A 20,614-nucleotide genomic window follows, 5' to 3' on the forward strand; every position below is an offset into this window, starting at 1 on the left:
TATGGTTGGTTTGAAGTTAAAAGGCACTGCCTGCAAATGGTGGTTTGGGTGTTTTGGGTTGAAGTTAAAAGGCACTACAGCAAATGGTGGTTTGGGTGCTTTGGCGAAGTTAAAAGGCACCACTGCAAATGGCGGTTTGGGTGCTTTGACGAAGTTAAAGGGCATTACTACAAATGGTGATTTGGGTGATTTGGCTTGAAGTTAAAAGGCACTACTGCAAATGGTGGTTTGGGTGCTTTGGCTTGAAGTTAAAGGGCACTACTGCAAATGGTGGTTTGGTTTGGCTTGAAATTAAAAGGCACTACTGCAAATGGTGGTTTGGGTGCTTTGGGTGACCCTGTTTACACTGTATATTGATTTTAGATTAAAAAAAAGGCTGTGATTTTTGGCCATCTTAGTCCCCCTCCACTCAGCAGGTGCAGAGGATTCTTCCAATCAATGAAAAATAAGTGTTATTAGTGTTCAATAAATGTTAAGAATCTCTCTCCTGTCAATCATGCCATGAAGGCCACACCTTTTTCTGGTTGGAGGGGGAGGGGTTTATAAACCCGGAAGTGTGGGTGTGGCTCAGTCTCTGCATGATGGGGGAGGGAAAGGTCACGACTCTGTCTGAGCTGTGAATCAACTGAATACACTGAATGTCTACTGAACTGTGAGTTTGGTGTTTTGTGTGGTTTTATGGTGGTTTCACCCTGTATGAAATGGTATGAAGCTGCACTTGAATTTGGTGGCCACCCTGCTTGAAGTGGTATAAAACTGCACTGAATTTGGTGACCTTGCACCCTGCTGAAAGTGGTATCAAACTGCACTTGAATTTGGTGCCCTGGGATCTAGCATGAAGTGGTTTGAATCTGCACTTGAATTTGGTGGCCTTGCGCCCTGCATGAAGTGGTAGGAAACTGCACTTGAATTTGGTGGCCTTGCACCCTGCTTGACGTAGTAAGAAACTGCTTGAATTTGGTGGCCTTGCACCCTGCTTGAAATGGTAGGAAAATGGATTTGAATTTGGTGGCCTTGCACCCTGCTTGAAATGGAATCTCAAGGAATAGCCATGAGTCAACTGCCAGCCCACCAGCCGTGAGTGAGCTGCCAGCAGATTAGGCTTGAGGGACTGAGCTTCCACCCCAAGAGCCCATACAAGCGCTCCAGAAAGCCCCCCCACTGGCCACCAATATTGGAAATGGTGGAGAGGTGGAATATTGCGTCGGGGGACCAGCCCTCCCGTGTGAACATGGGGCCCAACGGGTCCCACTTAGTCTAGTTCTTTATAAAATAGAAAATTTGAGAGAGGGGATTCTAGGCAATGCGTTGGACTTGTCTCTAAAGTCTAAGTGGATGTGGTGGGGTTTTTGGGAGGGTTTTGTTAAAGTCCTACACAGCAGGTTAAGCAACCTAGTTCAAGCACATGGGATTGGAAATGTCAGTCTGATATAGACTGAAAGTTAGTCATTGGATAGAAAGCAACGATTGGGAACAAAATGGATTGTTTTTAGGTGGACTGTGACTAATGGGGTACAATAGGAATCATGGCCAAGGGCCCAGCTTTTCACAATCAATATCGATGGCTTGGCTGAGGGGATGGAATCCATAGTCCCAAGTTTCCTGGTGAACAGTAAACATCATGAGTAAGGAGGAGGATGTAAAGAGACTTCAAGGGAATCTGGACAGGTTGATCATATGCGGAAAATAAGGCAGATTAAATACAATGTGGGAAAATGTAATTATCCCCTTTGATGTATGCAAGAAAATAAGATTAACCAGCCAGCACGCTAATGCAGCATGATTAAGAGAGAATTTTTTTTTTAAAGAATTTTGATTACAGAAGTAAGGAAGCCCTTAACTAATTGTATAGGGTGCATTCATGAGACCTCACCTTGAATACAGTTTTTATTTCTTCATATTAGCAAAATTACACTTGCCAGATAGAAAGTTCATTAGACTGGTTCTAGGGATGGCAGGATTACTGCATGATGAGACATTGCGTAGAATGGGACTATATTCTCTGGAGTTTAGCGGTATTACGGAAGATCACATCCAACTAGATAGAAAATTGACTTCATGGAAGGAAGCAGAGGGTGATGGTGGAAGGTTGCATCTCGGATTGGAGGCTTGTAACTAGTGGTGTGTCTCAGGGTTCGGTGCTGGGCCAATTACTGTTTGTCATCTACATCAATGATTTGGATGAGAACATACACGGCAAGATTAGCAAATTTGCAGATTATACAAAAGTGGGTGGTTTTGCAGAGAGCGAAGATGGTTGTGAAAAATTGTAGCAGGATGTTGATCAATTGGCCAAGTGGGCTGAGGAGTGGTTGATGAAATTTAATGCAGAAAAATGTGAGTTGTTCCAATATTGGGAAGTCTAACATGGGCAGGACCTACACAGTGAATGGTAGGGCTCTGGGTAGTGTTGTAGAGCAGAGAGATCTAGGAGTGCAGGTGCATAGCTACCTGAAGGTGGAATCGCAGGTAGATCAGGTGGTCAAAAAGGCTTTTGGCACATTGGCCTTCATCAGCCAGAGTATTGACTATAGACGTTGAGAGGTCATGTTGCAGTTGTATAAGACGTTGGTGAGGTCAGTTAAGTTGACCCCTCTCCCTTGCAGCTGCTGATATGCTCCAAGGTGGAGTAGTTCAGCTGTGGAGGGGGGATTGAGAGGCTAAATAGACAGAGATACAGTAGAAGGAGGAGGTGGTGGCTGGGGGGTGGGGAGGGGGTGTGAGGGAGGGGACAAAGCAATGGGAGGAGGAGGTGGATGAGGCAGGTGAGCGGACATAGCGAGCGGCAAACAGTAAGAAGTAGCAGCCAGTGATAGGGGAGGAATCCCCACGGTGACCGAGCCCGTCTTGTCGGTAGCAGCAGCCTGAGGAAAGCGCTGGCCCCAGGGGCTGCAACGTGAGGCGCAACAACAGCCGCGCTAACCGGGTTGTGCGATGGGTGAAGAAAGGCTCGCAGATGCTGCTTGTGAGCTGGGAGTGGCATCAGAAACTGGAGCTGGTGAAGCCATGAGAGCTGGAATGGTTCATCCTGTCAGGTCCGTCTGCTATAACCAAAATTCACTATAAAAGGGATTCGTTAAAACGAAGGTTTACTGTACTTCAAAAGATTGATTATCATGTGACTGCCTCAGAAATAACCCAGATCCTCTTCAGTTTACCTATCACCACATGCTATCCCTCCACTCTGCACTGGACCATTTAGGGAACAGGAAGACATATGTCAACCTGCTTTTCATCGTTTACATCTTAACGCTCAACACTATTATCCTCTCCATACTCCAAGAACTGGATCTTGGACTTCCTCATTGGCAAACTTCAATAAGTGCAAATCGGGAAGATTTGCTCCCTCTCACTGGCCATCAACACATGCTCCTCAAGGCTGCATGTTTAGTCTCTGCTCTACTCTCTTTAGACCCATGACTGTATGGTTAAGCAAAACTCCAATGCCATCACAAAAAAAGCGTGCTAGTTCTTTACTTTCTTAGAGGTTTAAAGAGATTCAGCATGTCTCCACATTCTGTAACAAACTTTCACAGATGTATTGCAGATAGATATGTTGACTGGTTGCATCACGGCCTAGTATGGCAATTCCAACGCACAGCAATGCAAGAGGCGACAGTGAGTGGTGGATTCAGCCCAGTCCATCACGGGTAAAGCACACCCCTCCACTGAATCTAGCAACAAGAGGCTGGCATCTATGATCAAGGATCCCCACCATCCAGGCAAGTATCTTCTCACTGCTACATTGGGCAGAAGGTACAGAAGCCTAAAGGGCCTGTCCCACTGGCGATTTTTTGAGCGGACTGCCGGCGACTGTCAAGTTCGCGGCTCTCGCCTGAAAAACCGGGAACTGGAACGGCGACTGTCAGAGTGCAACACACACCCACACACCCACACACACACACACACACACACACACACACACACACACACACACACAGCCAAGGCGGGAGCCAAGGAAAGCGGGAGAGCGCTGTCTGAAATTCACATGGTGCAAAGTCAAGGTGATACAGACACACACCGCGATGAAGAGGAAGGTTAAGACGGGTAGCACAGTTTAGAAAGAGGGCAGAAGGGGAGAGAATGGGGCAGAAGGGGAGAGAATGGGGCAGAAGGGGAGAGAATGGGGGAGAAGAATTGGAGACACTTTTAAGATGCCAGACAACTTTTAATAAGCTAGAGATACACAGCTGTGAAGTTTGGCGGGCATTTAACATTACCGGTCGGTTATCCTTGATTCTGAAAACTTGTGCTTACGTTTTTTTCCCCCAATGAGCCAATGAAAATGCCCGGTCAGCAAAGGTGATTAACTAAAACTACGTACAACTATCTCGATTACCCATAACTACATGGCGACCCCACTACAACTGCATCTACGACTACAGGATTATTGTTCTCCATGCCGACCAATGTTTGGTTGCAGACATTTTTACAACATGTTGAAGCTGTACTGAACCATACTGTGGCCGCCACTAGTTCCCAGAATGCGACCATGAATTTCCCCGCGACCATGAAGGAGACTCACCAGAGACCACCAGCGAACATGTGGCGACCATGTGACGATCATGAGGCGAGCGCAGAGTCTCCTGCACTCGCCTAAAAGAGACAGACCCTTTAGCTCCCTCACCACAAGCTTCAGGAACAACTACTTTCTTACAACCATCAGTGCTTAAACCAATCTGCACAATCCTAAATCTACCTCAACAACAGAACGTTATGGTCTGCATCTTGTCACCACCCTGGACATGCTATTTCTTTTCTAACTATGTTTTTGCACTAATAAATTGTTTTTTTACAGTCTTCTTTCTTCTAGAAATGTTGTATAATTTTTGTACAAGTTATGTAAAATTTGTTTTGTGAGCTTTTCTGCATCTTTGTGCTATGATGCTGCTACTCAAGATTTTTAATTAAACCTGCACCTCGCTGTTATTGTGCATATGCCAATAAAAACAACAATAAACAGACATATCATTTGTTGTTTTAAAATGATTGAGTGGTTTTCATTTTGATTTTTTTTTTTAAATCTTGGATGCAAGCTTCTTGGATGCACGCTTCTGAGATTCAAAAAATAATCTGCAAATCATAGACCTCAGAATTCAATAGTAAAAGTTATAAACAAGTTAACTCTGTATTTCTCTTTCCACAGATGTCACCTGCCTTGTCAAGAATTTCAGTGCATTCCTTTTATTTCAAATATGAGGCTATTGGTTTGTTTTGTATTTCGCAGTTCTAGCAGTTTCTTTTTTTCTTCTTCTGCTGTCATTCTTCTCCTATTATTATTTCCAACTTTTACAAACAGACCAACTGTGATTAAAAAGTCTCTGATTCAGTTGACAGCACCACCTCTAGTGTTATTCAGCCTCTTTCCATTTTATATCTTCCATCCCTCTCCCTTCACAGTAACATAACAGGTTTGATCTCTAACTTCCTTGGTTCCAATGAAAGGTAGTCATTGTGAAATGTATTTTTTTTCCCTGATCTGCTGAGTACTTCCAACTAGTGTTTTTTTTTTTTTTTATTCCAGTTTTGCAACATGTCAGATATTTTAGTTTTGGTTTTGCTTGTTTTTAAACTGTCACTGTTGCCGCCTAAATTACTTGAAATACTTCCATGTTTCACGCAAAAGGATAATACAATCCCTCGGCACCATTCTACAAACCTGCTCCAGTTTAAATATTCAGCCTTTTCTAGCAATGTGGATAACATCACATTCACCCACATTTGAATCTATTTGCCAAACTTTTGCACACTCATGTAACCTATCCATATTCAATTGTATACACTCTGTGTTTGCCTTAAAAAATTACATCCCCACCGATCTATGTTTCATCAGCAATTATGTACTCACTCAGACCTTTCATATATATCATTAAGATTTGTAAATAGGCAAGATTTCAGAGTACCACTGACTCTTCTTCCTCCACTGATTGCAGCCTGCTGATCTGAAAATGGCCCATTCATCCCCAATCTGTTAATTTGCTGATCCTGTTTCCGTGCTAATGTATTACCACCAATTCCCCAAGTTCTTTCCAAAATTCTTCTTCAATAACCATCAGTGCTGGAGCACCTCAAGGCTACATGCTGAGCCCCATGCTCTACTAACTCTATACTCATGTCTGCGCAGCAGTGCACAAACTCCATCTACAAGCTTGCCGAAGACGCCACCGTTTTGGAAGAATTACAAATGATGATGAGTCCAAGTATAAAAGAAAGATCAATCGACTGCCCGAATGGTGGCAGCACAGCGACCTTGCTCTTAATGTCAGTCAGACCAAGGAACTAATTGTGGACTTTGGGAGAGGAAGGATGAGGAACACAAATTTGTCTATATTGACAGGACGATGGTGGAGAGAGTCAAAAGCTTCAAATTCCTCAATGGGCACATCGCTGAAGATCTTTCCTGGACCCAGCAAACTGATGCAATTATAAAACAAAGCCCATCAATGCCTCTATTGCCTGAGAAGATTGTAGAGATTCGGTATTTCAGAGCATACTCTCTTGAACTTCTACAATATGCAATATGAGAGCATATTGACTGGTTGCATCATGATCTGAGCAACTTGAATGCCCAGAAGCAAAGAAGATTGCAAAAAGAGGTGCATACTGCCCAGTCCATCACGGGTTCTGACCTCCCCACCATTGAAGGGATTTCTGAGTCACTGCCTCAAAAAGACAGCCAGCATCACCCGAGACCTACACCACCCCAGCCACACATTCATTTCACTCCTGCGATCAGAAAGAAGATAGAGAACACCTCCAAATAAGGTCCGAATTACATAAACTTTGGGGCATTGGCTTTGACTTTGTGTACTATTATTGTTTGTATGTTTGTTTGTTTGATGTGTGCATACGTTTGCGTGTGTGTGTGTGTGTGTGTATATATACACATACATACACACACACACACACACACATATATATACATACACAACTACATGTATATATATTATATTACTAAAAGCAAGATCTTGACCGCTTTTAACTCACCGCGATGCGATTTCTGAGAGTACACTGCCACTTACGGCCGTCATTTTTGGCCACCTCCCTCAGAGCCTCCCTCCGCTGGACTGGACTGGAGGATTTTTCTCATCGATGAAAAATCAGATAGATATTCATGTTTTTTTTTAAATTGCCATTCTCGCTGCTGCCCCCGCTAATGGCAGGGGGGTGGGGGGGACTAAAAAACCCGGAGGTGTCGTGGCTCACTCATTCTCTGCCAGACAGAGAAAGCAAGAGGATCACGGCTCTGAGCTGCGAATAACACTGAACGCACAACCGCTCCACGGTGATTCCCCGGGATGTGGTTTTCAGCAAATGTGTTTGTTGTTTGCAAAGTGTTTGCCCAATTAGGTTGGCTTTTTAAAGGGCTTTCAGCATATGTGTTTTGTTGGCTTGCAAAGTGTTTTATCCAATTGGCTTGGCTTTTAAAGGGCTTGCTTGCAACAGTTTTCGGATGGATAAAGCGTGAATAAACATTTTATTAGATCAGAACTGTGTTTAATTTCCAAATCGGCGCTCATTCTGTGATTTCTGCTTAGTTACAAGATGTCGCTGATGACGTCATTTCCGATTAGCGGCAAGAAGCGAGAGGGTGACATCAAGATGGCGCCGAGTGCAGACGCCGTTGAATAATTCAAGATAGCTGACTGCTTGATCTATGGTGAGTGTGTTTGTTGGATGTTATTTAAAGCACGTTTTTGCTTCAGCAGCCTCGATAGGAGGCTTTAAACAATCGTTTTACACACTGTATATTCAACACGTTCTGAAGTTACTTGCATTTTAATATTGGGTGAGTGTGTGTGTGTGCGCGAGTATGTGTGTGTGTTTGTGTGTGTGTGTGTGTGTGTGTGGGTGTGTGTGCAACAAATAACAAATAGTACGAACTAGCGCACCCCCCACCCCACCCACTGGCCAGCGATATTGGAATTGGTGGAGAGGTGGAATATTGCTATGGGTGACTAGCCCTCCCGTGTGATGCTGTGACCCAACGGATGGATAGATAGATGATAGATGATAGATGATAGAAGATAGATAGATAGATATAATTAATATATATAATTAATATCTGTGTATACTGGACTCCTTTTTGTTCATTATATTGGTTATGGAGTACTATGTTAACAAATTCTGTGGTGCTGCTGCAATTAAGAATTACATCGTTCTGTTTGGGGCATTTGACAATCATAACTCTTGGCAATTGAGCTCTTACCTTTTACATGGTCACTTAGGGAATCCCACATTGAAATTCAAATACAATATAGTCACTGACCATATCCTTTATTCACCCTGATTCATGTCTTCACAGAATTCTCATAAATCTGTCAAACACAACTTACTTTCCACAAAGCTAAGTCGATGTTTGATTACATAATAATTTTCTAAAAGATCCCCCATTATTTCCTAAATAATGCTAAACAGCATTTTGCCAACTATAGATATCAGACAAACTGATAGCTTCCTGCCTCCAGCTGAAAAAATCGCAACTGAACGGACCCAAGACAAAACATTTTTAACTTCAGGGGTCGATTGTGCTGTTTGGGAGGGTTTACACTAAATTGCCAGGAGAATGTAGCACAGAATCGATGCACAGTTGAGGCAGTGGTGCAGCCAGATATTGAAATCAATCCAGTAGGCAAAGCAATCATAGGTGTGAGGAGGAATCCAGGGGGAATGCAAGGCAAACATGTATTTGTTATGATGCAAGGAATAGTAAGGCAGATAAACATGGCCAATTGATCAGCACATGTGAATAATGCTGTTCCTATCAGAGACATGGTCGAAGGAAAGACAGGATAAGCAACTCAACATACAAAGGTACAAAAACGTCAGGTCTGAATGGCGGATGGGGTAGAGATGAGATTTTATGATAGAGGACGTGGCATTGCAATATTGACGAAGGTGTCCACTCTTGCAGTGGATGGAAGATATTCAAGAAGGCTCTTCAAATGAGGCTATGTGGTTAGAACATAGGAATAAAATGGAGCCATTACTTTGCTGGGTAATAACAGGCCTGTTAACAGTCAGTGGTAGGTGGAGGAGCAAATATGTAAACAAATCAAAGAGAGATGTAGAGTAATCAGATTAAAAGTGTCAGGAATTTGAATTTCCACAATTTGAACTAGGATTGTTAGCATGAACAGCATAGAGGGGAGGGGATTGAATTTTTTAAGCATATTCAGGAGAGCTTTTTCAGCAAGTATGTAAATAGTCCATTTAGAGGAAGGGAAATAATCAGAAATTGTAGCAGGGTGAGTGGTTGGAATTTCAAAGGGAGAAGATTTTGGAGATAGTGACCATAAGTCGATAAACTTCTGGATAGTTATGGAAAGGAAAAAAAACCCCAGCTTGTATGGAAATTCAGCACCAGATTAGAGGACAGAAAATGATAATATCTTGAGACAGGACCTTGAAAAAACAGACTGTGCAGCAGCTACTTGCAGGCAGTTCTTTGACTGAACAGTTAAAAGCATTTAATCAGATATAGCAGGTTTTTTTTAGGGCAAATGAGTGAATGGAAATTACAGCACGTCCAGGAAACTTAGCTGTTGAGGGATATCAAGGACTAGATTAAAAAAAAAAGCAAACATATATCAGGTACAGTGGCGCAGCGGTAGAGTTGCTACTTTATAGTGCCAGAGACCCAGTCTGCTATCTGTACGGAGATTATACGATTTGTAGGTTAATTGGCTTCTGTAAATTGTCCTTGGTGCGTAAGATAGAATCAGTGTATGGGTGGTTGCTGGTTGACGTGAACGATGGGCCGAAGGGCCCGTTTCTGCACTGTATCTCTAAACTAAACTAAAGGTATAGAAAACTGAAAATGGGGGGAGGCCAATCAGGATAGCAAAAAAAAAAAACAAAAGGGTAAAGAGCAGACATTAAATATCACTGGCAGGCAGGATTATGGAATATTACAAAGGTTTTTAGGAGTACATTCAGAGCAAGAGAGTAACCTGGGAAGAGTGGGTCCCATTACTGAACAAAATAGGTATCTGGATGTGGAGCCAAAGGACACAGAAGCCTTTCAGTGAAATCTTCTTAACAGTTATTAGAGATAGCTCTTTGGGATAACGGAATCCAGGGTAATGGGGAGAATGCTGATTTTGGATGATCAGCCATGATCATATTGAATGGCGGTGCTGGCTTAAAGGGCCGAATGGCCGACTCCTGTACCTATTTTCTATGTTTCTATGGTATTCATTCTGACCGGAGAATTCGGGAAAGGAGGACTGAATGGCGACATTTTCAGGAAAGGGGGAAGGAACAGTGAAATTCTAGAACATGTTGGTGTTAAAATGTAGCAATTAGATGCGTTCACAGGTGTAAAGATGGATATATCCTTGGGGCCTGCTGAGATGTATGCCAGACTGCTATGGATGGCAGGAGGTGATTGCTTGGCTTTGTAAACATAGTATTAAATCTTTGATGGTGATAATTGAGATTCTAGATGATAGCAAAGGAGGGCAGCAAATGTAATGTCTTCACTAAAGGAGGACACCAAAGATAAGCTGAACATTAATTCAGTTTGTCAAGGTATTTCCAATAACTTCCCGACCACACTGCCACACTGTGAGAGGCAGGGTGGAAGATCTTGGCTTTAAACAAATTGGCAAATTAGATCCAAAACTGGTTTGGTGATGGTAGGCAAAGGGCAATTGTGGAGGTTTGCTTTTGTGGTTGGAAGCCGGTGACACGAGATGTACCACACGAATCAGTATGACTGTCCTTGCTCCTTGTTATATACTTAAAGAATTTGGATATGAATGTAGGAGGTATGATTACTAAATTTGCGGATGCCATGAAAATTGGTAATGTTGTTAGTGAGGAGGGTAATCTTGGATTGCAAGAAAATATTGATCATGGTAAAGTGAGCACTCCGGGAAGTCCATTACGGAGAAGACATACATGCCACAAGGCACTGCAGATTATTAACTAATCAAGGGACCTCAGCGTGCAGGTTCAAGCACCCCTGAAGGTGGCAGCACAGCTAGATAAGGTAATGAAGAAGGCAGTTTCTGGCCTTTGTTTCTCAGAGCACAGAATACAAGAGCAGAAAAGCAGAACGCTGCTTTATCAGAAGGTACACAAAATTGCTGGAGAAACTCAGCAGGTGCAGCAGCATCTATGGAGCGAAGGAAATAGGCGACGTTTCGGGCCGAAACCCTTCTTTGACACTTTGGCTGCTTTATCAGAGATTTGTTAAGCTGAAGCTGGAGTACTCTGTGTATTTCTTGTCACAAATGTGTAGAAAGAGTCTGTTTGCGCTGGAGTGCAATGTATATTCAATGTATCCATTTCACTCCTTGATTGTAAACATGTATAGTATTTTCTTTGACAACATTACCATGGGCTTGCAAATTCAAAATGTTCAGACATCAGCTGAACTACTTTGATGCAGGAGCAAAAATGTTGGGCATAATTAGAATGTACACATTACAGCATCCAGAAAACATTTCTGCTGTACTTCGGTACAGGTGACAATAGTAAACTGAACGAAACCTATTGCCGTGAGAATGCCTGGGATTGAATGCTCTTGTAAGGAAGAGTAACCGATGAGGTTGTACTTGTTTTCCTTGGAGCAGAAGAGACTGCAGAGGATCTCACTGAAAAGTATAAAATTTACAAGGAGCATATACAGGGTAGATGCAAGGAAACCCTTTTCCCATAACAAAGGTATTAAAAACTAGAGAACCAAGGTTTAATGTTCCCGGGATGGTGGGACTGTTACATGTCGATAGAATGGAGCGGCTGGGCTTGTATACTCCGGAATTTTGAAGAATGAGCGGGGATCATATTGAAACATATAAGATTATTAAGGGTTTGGACACGCTAGAGGCAGGAAACATGTTCCCGATGTTGGGGGTCCAGAACCAGGGGCCACAGTTTACGAATAAGGAGTAAGCAATTTAGAACAGTGATGAGGAAAAACTTTTTCACACAGAGGGTTGTGAATCCGTGGAATTCTCTGACTCAGAAAGCAGTGGAGGCAAATTCTCTGTATGCTTTCAAGAGAGTTGGACAGAGCTCTTAAAATATAGTGGAGTCGGGGGATATGGGGAAAAGGCAGGAACAGGGTACTGATTGTAGATGATCAGTCATGATCACAATGAATGGCTCGAAGGGCAGAATGGCCTATTCCTGCACCTATTGTCTGTGGTAATGGGGAAAGAATGTAAAACATCTGAAATCTCAGGAGAAGCAGCTTGGATGAGTAGTGGATGCAGATACTCTCACAACATTCAAGTATCTGGATGAGCACTTGAATTGCCAAGGCATTGAAAGCGAAGTGAGAGTAAATGGGACATGTAGCTTTGGGTAATTAATGGTTGGCATAAACATGGTGGGCTGAAGTTTCCACGTAGTATGATTCTATACTTTATGAATCAGTCTGGCAGTTACTTTTACAGTTTTTCAGAATTTAGGGATCTTTGGAAGATCACAACCAATGTATCTACCATCTCTGCTACAATTTATTTTGACAGACTAAGCTATCAGCCATTGGAGCTAGGTGGTTTGTCAGCCAATTGTCCCATTAATTGGCATACTAGATTTTCTTTCAAGGCAACAATTCTCTTACAACTTTTAAGGACATCTTTGATTTCAGATTTTCTATAAAGCTACGGAAATAGAATATTGATCAAGTTCTCTGCCATTTCCTTATTTCCCATTATCAACTCCCCAATGTCATCTTCATCCTCTAAGGGATCAATCTTCACTAGAGCTGACCACTTTTTCATATCCTTACAGAAGAACTTAAGATAAGATTTCCTCCTTCCATGTGTTATTCAAAAGCATCCTTTGCTGGTTTCTAAAATGCTCCCCGTCATCTGACAGACAGCTCATTTTCACAAAATAATCATGTATTTCCTTTCAAATTGATATAGTTCTTAACTTTCCTAATTAGCCAGAGTGGACAACCCCTCTTGCAGACTCAATTTCTGAATGGAATATATTTTGTTGTGAATTATGAACTAAAACCTTAAATGTCTGCCATTATTTACCTACTGTAATGCAAAGGTCAAAGCAGGATTTACTGCTAAAATGGAGTTGCCTGCTTTCAGCACTCATTGAGCAAGTAAGTTCACTTAACTAAACAATTTTGTGCTTTGGAAAATAATTCTCCACACTTGGAAGAACTAGTAAATCTAATTATCTAACAGACTTTTTGGAACTTCTGAACAGGCAGCGACACCTGGAGCCACAGCTTTACCAGCTGCCAATTTTTCCAGCCTTTTCATGGATGAGGGTTGATCTACCTTCTGTTTTGTACTCAGGATGTTATTATTAAGAGCCTCATTATTTTGTTTTGAGATGGTTTGGAGTATACGCACATCGGTGGTTTCGGAAAAGACATACCCATAGCTCATAGTTGCTAATGGTGAGGACAGGTGACAGCAATGTCTGGTTTGATGGGGGAATAAAATTGACCGAGATCAGTCGAAGGCAAGAGAGACCAAGGAGTATGAGAGGAGAGAATGGCAAGTGTGAGAGGTTAGAGAAAGGGATGCATCAAAGTGGGGGGGGGGGGGGGGATAGTGGGGAGGGGCTAAGCAAACAAGCTCTGGATTTTTGCACGCTCCATTCATACACAATCACTCTTTTCTCCATCATCCGACTCCCTCTCCTTCTCTACCCCTAATAACCTCCCTCCCTCTTCACCCCTCCACCCATGAGCCGAACTTGTCAATCTGGCAGCAGTTTCTTGCAGCAATTACTTTGATTCTCACATTCTCCTCCATCCAAATCTGCCAGCACCACTCCTGTTCAAAAAATTCATCCTTAATCTTGCTGCTGTGGCAAGTTTTCAAATCAGCAATGCCCCAACTCTTGCCAAGGTGCTTCATCTTGTGGTCAATGCTTATTTCCCATAAAGCCTCCAATTTTGAAAGTCTCCAGATTTACCCATTTCATTACCACAGTACCTTAATGAGATTTTCTCAAACTCAGGCTGCACCATCATTCCTCATCCTCTAATCTGCACATCTCACACCAAAGCTACCGTCTCCTTATTAGTACTTTTCTCAGTCTTAGCCAGATGAACTCTAACAATAAAGAACTCTTACAATAGTTCTCTTTCTGTGGTAGAAATTTCACATCCAGATTCTCCCAAGGCTCTTTCCCATCTCCTGGCAACATCATCCAAAGACAATATGTCTGATTCTAGCTGCAAGCTGAAGAAATCTAATTCCAACTCACATGTACCACACACCGTAAAGGAATGAAGTATCTTCCCTGTAGCAGATCCAGAAGTCAAACCCTTACTTACAACCCATCTCTTAATTTCTCTTTGTTTTATTGAAATAATAATCCCTATTGTTCCGTTTGGCAAGAACTCGACATTACCATGGGCTTGCAAAATCAAAATGTCCAGACATCAGCTGAACTACTTTGATGAAGGAGCAAAAAAGGACATGATTTAGAATGTACACATTACAGCATTCAGAAAACAATGTCAAAGTCAAGCCAAGATGTCCAAATTCCAGAAATCATTTTTAACACCCTGAAATATTAACCGCTGTATTGCATATCTAATTGATATCTGTTGAATTGAAGACATTACTTGCAGTGTCTTGCTACTCATCATTTGGTTGTGCATAGGCTTTTTCAGGAAAACAAATATCATATGCATAATGTGACTTTCTAACTGCGACACAATAAAGACAATCATTTAAATGTCAATACACTAAATTAAAGAAAAAAAATACTGCATAACCAATAATTTGCATTTCCTATCACCACAATTATAACTTGGCAATAAGAGGCTTATTTTGATCACTTCAGAGCTGAAAAAAAAATGTAAATAGCAATGCTGAGAAACTGCCTACTGAGAAAATTAAACTGGCATCATTTGTAATCATGTCACTCGACTCATCTTATGATTTATTTGCCATTTAACCTATGTGCTCATATGTAATTGCATACAAATAACACCTCTCTGCTACATGGGCTACATATGCCATTTGTATTTTAAGATTTTATTCCATAAAACCACCCATCTCCTAATGGCCCAACGTGCCATTCCATTGAATAATCTATTAGCCGTGGATACCCAGGAATGCAAAATAAAATCTAAGCATCTAATGTGCATTACAGTAAATGTTTCTGGCAAATAATCTGTTTCATCAGGAAAAATCCACAGCTCTAATTCAAAGCACATCATCTGTCAATGCAAAAATATGTAACAGCAGCTTACACATAATTTCATTAAAGACCTGTTTCACGTAACTAAATAAAACATTTGGGATGGATAATGTATTCTAAGCCTTACGGTTTTTTTAATTTTGATTCTCTGTTGGAAATATTTTCACTATATGGTAATGATAATAAATCATCACTTTTATCCAACCACCTTTTTACTTTGGAAAATTATCATAAATCCATTCCACCATTGAGAAACATCACACCATTCACATATCAAGCTACAGTATTTATGGCACATACATAATTAGGATTAGTAGCACTTTTGCACACCTAATTTGCAGTTAGCTCTACATCCAACAGATTAGTTAGGTATTGAATTTTCATTTCATCTACCTTCACAATTACTGCCATAAAGATTACAAAGTGAAAATCATGCATTGTTCATCTCTCATTACACTAAATAAAACACATATCTACACAGAAAGTAATCAACAACCAAGCCCCTGTAATTATCACATGCAAAGTAAACAAATCAGGCTCTTCAATTAAAATTGACACAAACAGAATGTGTTTTAACAGAATAAATAATCTGTGGACACTAATTAAAGATGGGCTTTTAGTTCATCTCGGGTATAACATTTATATGAATTTGCATCAATGAATAAAAATAACTTTTTTTGGGGGGGGGGGGGGGGGGGGGGGGCTTATCTTCTCCAATTAAAAACTTGTTGATGTTCAACTTATTAGCCCATTAACCACAGCAGGAAACTTTTTCATCTCATATTTCCAAAATCTTACAATTCCCAGCATTCTTTACAAGAGGTTAAGATTCTTCCCACCTTCATTTTATTGATTCATATTGGTGACATATTGCAGTCTTTAAGATATCAAACTTTTTCTTGTGAAAGCAATTGAACAAATGTTATAATTTAAGTTTGATCACATCACTGGCAAACAAGTGACGAGACTTTTGCTTACAAAACATTCTGCTGCACAACAGGAAAATAGACACAAAGTCAGAAGTTGCATAAAAGAAGTGTATTTTGCAATAAAAATACAATTGTGAATACTTTAGAAACAGAATTTCTCTTGAGCAGTAATACATGAGATATTTAGTTTGAGCAATCTGTGGGCACCATTCCTGACTAATTCTATTTTGAAAGAGATGTGAATAAAACAGTAGATCAAAATCAATGGCTCTTCTGTGTTTGCTGCTGCAGACTTTCTACACTAAGTGGAGGAATTAATTTCCTCCACCTCTAAGTGGAGGAATGAAATCAGCAAAAAATAAGCAGAATTTTCACTTGTTATAATGAATGAGAAACTCAGTGTAGAATGAAATCAAGAGGAGAGCACAAGATATCATGTTTAAGCTGGTGTTAGGGGAGTTTGGCAAACAAGAAATATGTTATGCATCACGAAGGCAGTAAGTAGCAAGAGTAAATTGATAACAATGGTGCATCATTTATATTATATTAGAAAATCTAACAGATTCTCAATCATATAAGATATTAACTAACTATGAATGTAAACTTGTAAAGTTATTCTCAATACATAAATGTTATTGTCATATTATACTTGCTCTTCCATATTATAATTTGCTATTTTAATTGCATACTAAACTTACAATTATCCACTCTCATTGTACGATATGTTTATCATACAATGTCTTGCTCTCTGATACTACTTATGTTATTTAGTTATTGTGATATTTAATTATTTTACCAGAATGTACTACTTAATTAATTCCTACACTAAATTTATTTTTGGTTATATTATTCTTTATACGTTTTGTGTTCTGCTATGTTCGACCCAGAATATGGTTTATAGTTTGAGACTGAGATCATTATTTTTTTTTCTTTGCTATCAAACTTGCATTCTTCTTTTCATGAGAACCTCCATCACCCGAGTGCAATTATATTCCAGATAATATAATAAATAATTAATAATATTTTGTGTTATTTATGGGATTTAAATCGGGTGCAGGCAAAACAGTAGATTCGGGCACAGCCAGATAACATCCTCAAGTGCTCAAGAGCAACTGATGGGGTAGCTTGCATGAAAAATTCAATGATTTGTAAATCGATGGCCCGTGGTTAAACTACTTTTATTTTGAGCAAAACCCCATTGAAAAGAGAACATTATACGGTTATCCATTTTTTTCATTCCTGTTGATTACAATGACCTTTACACTGTTCCACCACCTAATTAAGAGTCGTGAGATATTTGTGATTGCTAATTTCAATGGTTTTTGGGAAAAATCACATTTATTCCTACAGTATTAATAACCAAGCAAGTTTTATGCAGAAAATAATTGGGCTAACATAAACTTAAGATCATGCATGAAAATAAGAAATCCATAATTACAGAGTTAAGAAAATAATCAAAAACGTTTATGCCGAGTTTCTGGACTCACAAATGAATAATCAAACTATTTGGAAATTAGTCTTCCCTTAATAATTACCTGTCCTCTGAATGGTACTAGCGCCAAACAAAATGTATTCAAAATATATTTATTATTCAAAAGGTGGCTTCATTGAATGCAGAGGTTATCCTATGCTTGAAAAAATTCTGCACTAATATTACATGCAAGTATGGGTTCTTTAAATTATGACTTGCTTGCAGCAATGGTAAATTATAAATGGTACAATTAATCACAGTCAATCTCTTTGTATGAACTGGTAGTGCAATGTTATCAGTGTATAATAATATTATTCAGAACAAAGAGAAAGCTTATAAAAAATGTTGCCCTAGTCGTTAAATTTAAGATTCTTTACCTCTGATTTCTTGGGCAACAATATATTTTATTCCCCTTTCTTCTTTCAAACAAAAATCTTAATATTCCATAATAGAGCAGCAGCTTTTTGGAGGTGCTTTCATCATCTTCTAATACTTTAGTAAATGATTGCAATTTGTAAATGGACAAAATATTCAGCAAGATGCTCTGGGCAAGTGTACATTTTACTAATCACTAACTATTACTCCTGGCTATGCATTAGGACATACCTGAATTGAAATATCTAGCAGCTTTTTTACATTTCCAGATCATCAAAACTTAAAACCAGATCTAATGAATATAATTTTTCTTTTCCTGTAACTAAATCCTTATTTGAGAAGGATAACATCTAAGCTTCTGCATCCATAAGGGAAACCAGTGCTTAATAAATTATATTCCCTCACATTAAAAAGTAAATCAGTAGGAATCATGAGAAAAAGTGCAAAATCAATAACTCGGCGAAATAACATTTTACAAATTCCTAGTTCATGTTTCCTATCATATCAAAGTAATGTTGCAAATGGATAAGAAAAAATGTAAAACAAAATGATGTTTCAAAGATTTAAATAAATTGAAGTTTTGGACAATTTAGTGCATGCAAAAATAACTACTCTTGCCTATTCAAATAATCTGCAAGTTAACAGAGTGCATATAATATGTTACATGGATTGCACGTGGCCATTTTGATTTTTATTATATTTTTGCTATTCAAAACAAAATTAATTTCAAAACCATATATAAATTATATACGATTAGCTAAACTTGCTAAATACACAAGCTCCCTCTGCATTTCATAACGCAAAGGAATGGTGTGGTTAAAAGTATGGACAATTATTAAAAATTTACAAAACCTGTGACTTGGCAGTATTTCATTAGAGTTCACAAAAAAAACAACAAAAAAGCACCTGCTTGAAGTTTCTAACATGATAATTTAGAAATAAAGTTAACATCAATTTTCCTGTGTCCATATTTCAAAATTATGTATTTTGTCTGATAATTTACTATTCCTCAATTATTTTAATAGTGGGTTTTGATGTTTATATAGAATGTTATTTTTACATTTATGGTTCAGCTTTAAAAATACATGTTACAGAGTTTTTAAACCTTTGGTGGCATATGGACACATTCCAAATGTCAGTTAAATGATCAACAAATAAAGAAATAAAAATGTATATATCTTTGAAGATGTCTGAATAAAGGAAAGTAAATGCATTATCTATGAATAGTTTTCTCCAAGTTTAATCTTACAACAATAGGTTTCCCTACAACTATCAGAAGTTGTAATAATTAATTAATACAAATAGTCTTGTAGTCATCTTACCTTCGCTGCAGTCTTTTCCTTGAAAGCCAGTGTGAGAACAATCACAAATTGCCTTCTCTTGTACTACAGAGCAGGTTCCACCATTTAGGCATAGACTGTAATTTGTGCAAAGGTAGTTTTCATCCATTTTGATTCCTTGACCATCAATGAGTGTGGTAGTCCCATTTCCAACTTTGAGATCAGTTATTAATCCCTGGAATGGTTCTTGACTTCCTACTGAAGTTGATGTTAATGACAGCACAGACGAATGAAATTCTGGTGGTATTCCACCAACGTACAATTTACTGAAGACTGTCATATCTCGTCTTTTCGATTTCACTTCAACCGTTTTGACCTCTTTGTCTACTATTAGCGTTGTCTTCTTGAAATTCCTTTGAATAACTATTGTATGCCAGACACTATCATTCACTTTAGTATCTAACTGAAGAACAGCTGGTTCGGCACAGAAAATTGAAAAGCGAAGTTGAAGGTATCCATCTACAATCAGGAGTTCTAGAAAATCACAGAATCCTTCATCATCAAAGTACACCAATAGACTGCTGGAAATATTGGTCTTCATGTTAAAACTCATCTCACTTTCACAGCATGCATTCCACTTTGGAAACCTTGCCCACTGTCCTCCAGCTCCAGTAAACTCTAGGCTGACCCCGAGGTTAACAAGGCATCCAAAAAGTAGGCCAAACCAAAGCAAGTGGCCTTTCTTCTTGATGACAATAGCCATCTTCATGAATGGAGTTAATATACAGATTGTAGACAATTTGTAAAAGGTCCCTCGATATATCGATTTGCTGTAAGCTGCAGAATGTATCCTTTTTTGTTTTAATCTAACTGGATGGAATTAGTGAGGCAGATCTCCAGCAAGGTTTTGTTGGCAGCTTTTGTAGGTTGAGGATGTCATATGTTGACTCAGCAGAAGAAGGGCCCTTGGTACCCCATATTCGCTGGGGATTTTGCTCAGTGATCAGATTGCTCTGTTAGCTCTTCGCTGCTCCGGATAAGAAAACAAATAGTGTTTAAATTTTCTCTGGAGATGGAATTAATTGATGCAGATCCAAAAGATGACTTTTCTCTGGGTTTGCTTGTGTATTTCCCTTTGGTAATCCCATTAAAATACCAAACCTGCTCTGAGCGGCATATTCCCAGCACAGATCCTCAGATTCATGCCACCATGTTAAAACAGACACACCGAGTCATCACTCATGGCTTCCTGCTTCCCAGTGGTGCTGGAAACAATAAACTGTCAAGTAGCTCAGAAGCCACTTGACATGCAAAGCCTGTCAGCGAGTCTTCCTTTCAGGGCCAAATTGTGATTCCAGTGTTTACAGCGGCCTCAGCACAACTCGCAATCTGCAAGGAATGAAAGCAATAAATAATAG

At 39.7% G+C, this 20,614-nt stretch overlaps 1 protein-coding gene across 13 annotated transcripts in view; it reads right to left on the reverse strand.

Moving 5' to 3' along the window:
• Nucleotides 1-20,614, reverse strand: part of nrxn1a (neurexin 1a) — a 1,388,176-nt gene that overhangs the window by 1,257,450 nt on the left and 110,112 nt on the right. For all 13 annotated transcript variants that reach the window (XM_055639808.1, XM_055639806.1, XM_055639818.1 and 10 more), the window contains one exon: nucleotides 19,239-20,585. In XM_055639808.1, the coding sequence (XP_055495783.1) occupies nucleotides 19,239-19,965 (727 nt within the window). In that variant the 5' untranslated portion in view covers nucleotides 19,966-20,585. The remainder of the gene's footprint in view (nucleotides 1-19,238; nucleotides 20,586-20,614) is intronic.

This window comes from Leucoraja erinacea, chromosome 8 (genome assembly GCF_028641065.1).
Source record: "Leucoraja erinacea ecotype New England chromosome 8, Leri_hhj_1, whole genome shotgun sequence".
Taxonomy (NCBI): domain Eukaryota; kingdom Metazoa; phylum Chordata; class Chondrichthyes; order Rajiformes; family Rajidae; genus Leucoraja; species Leucoraja erinaceus.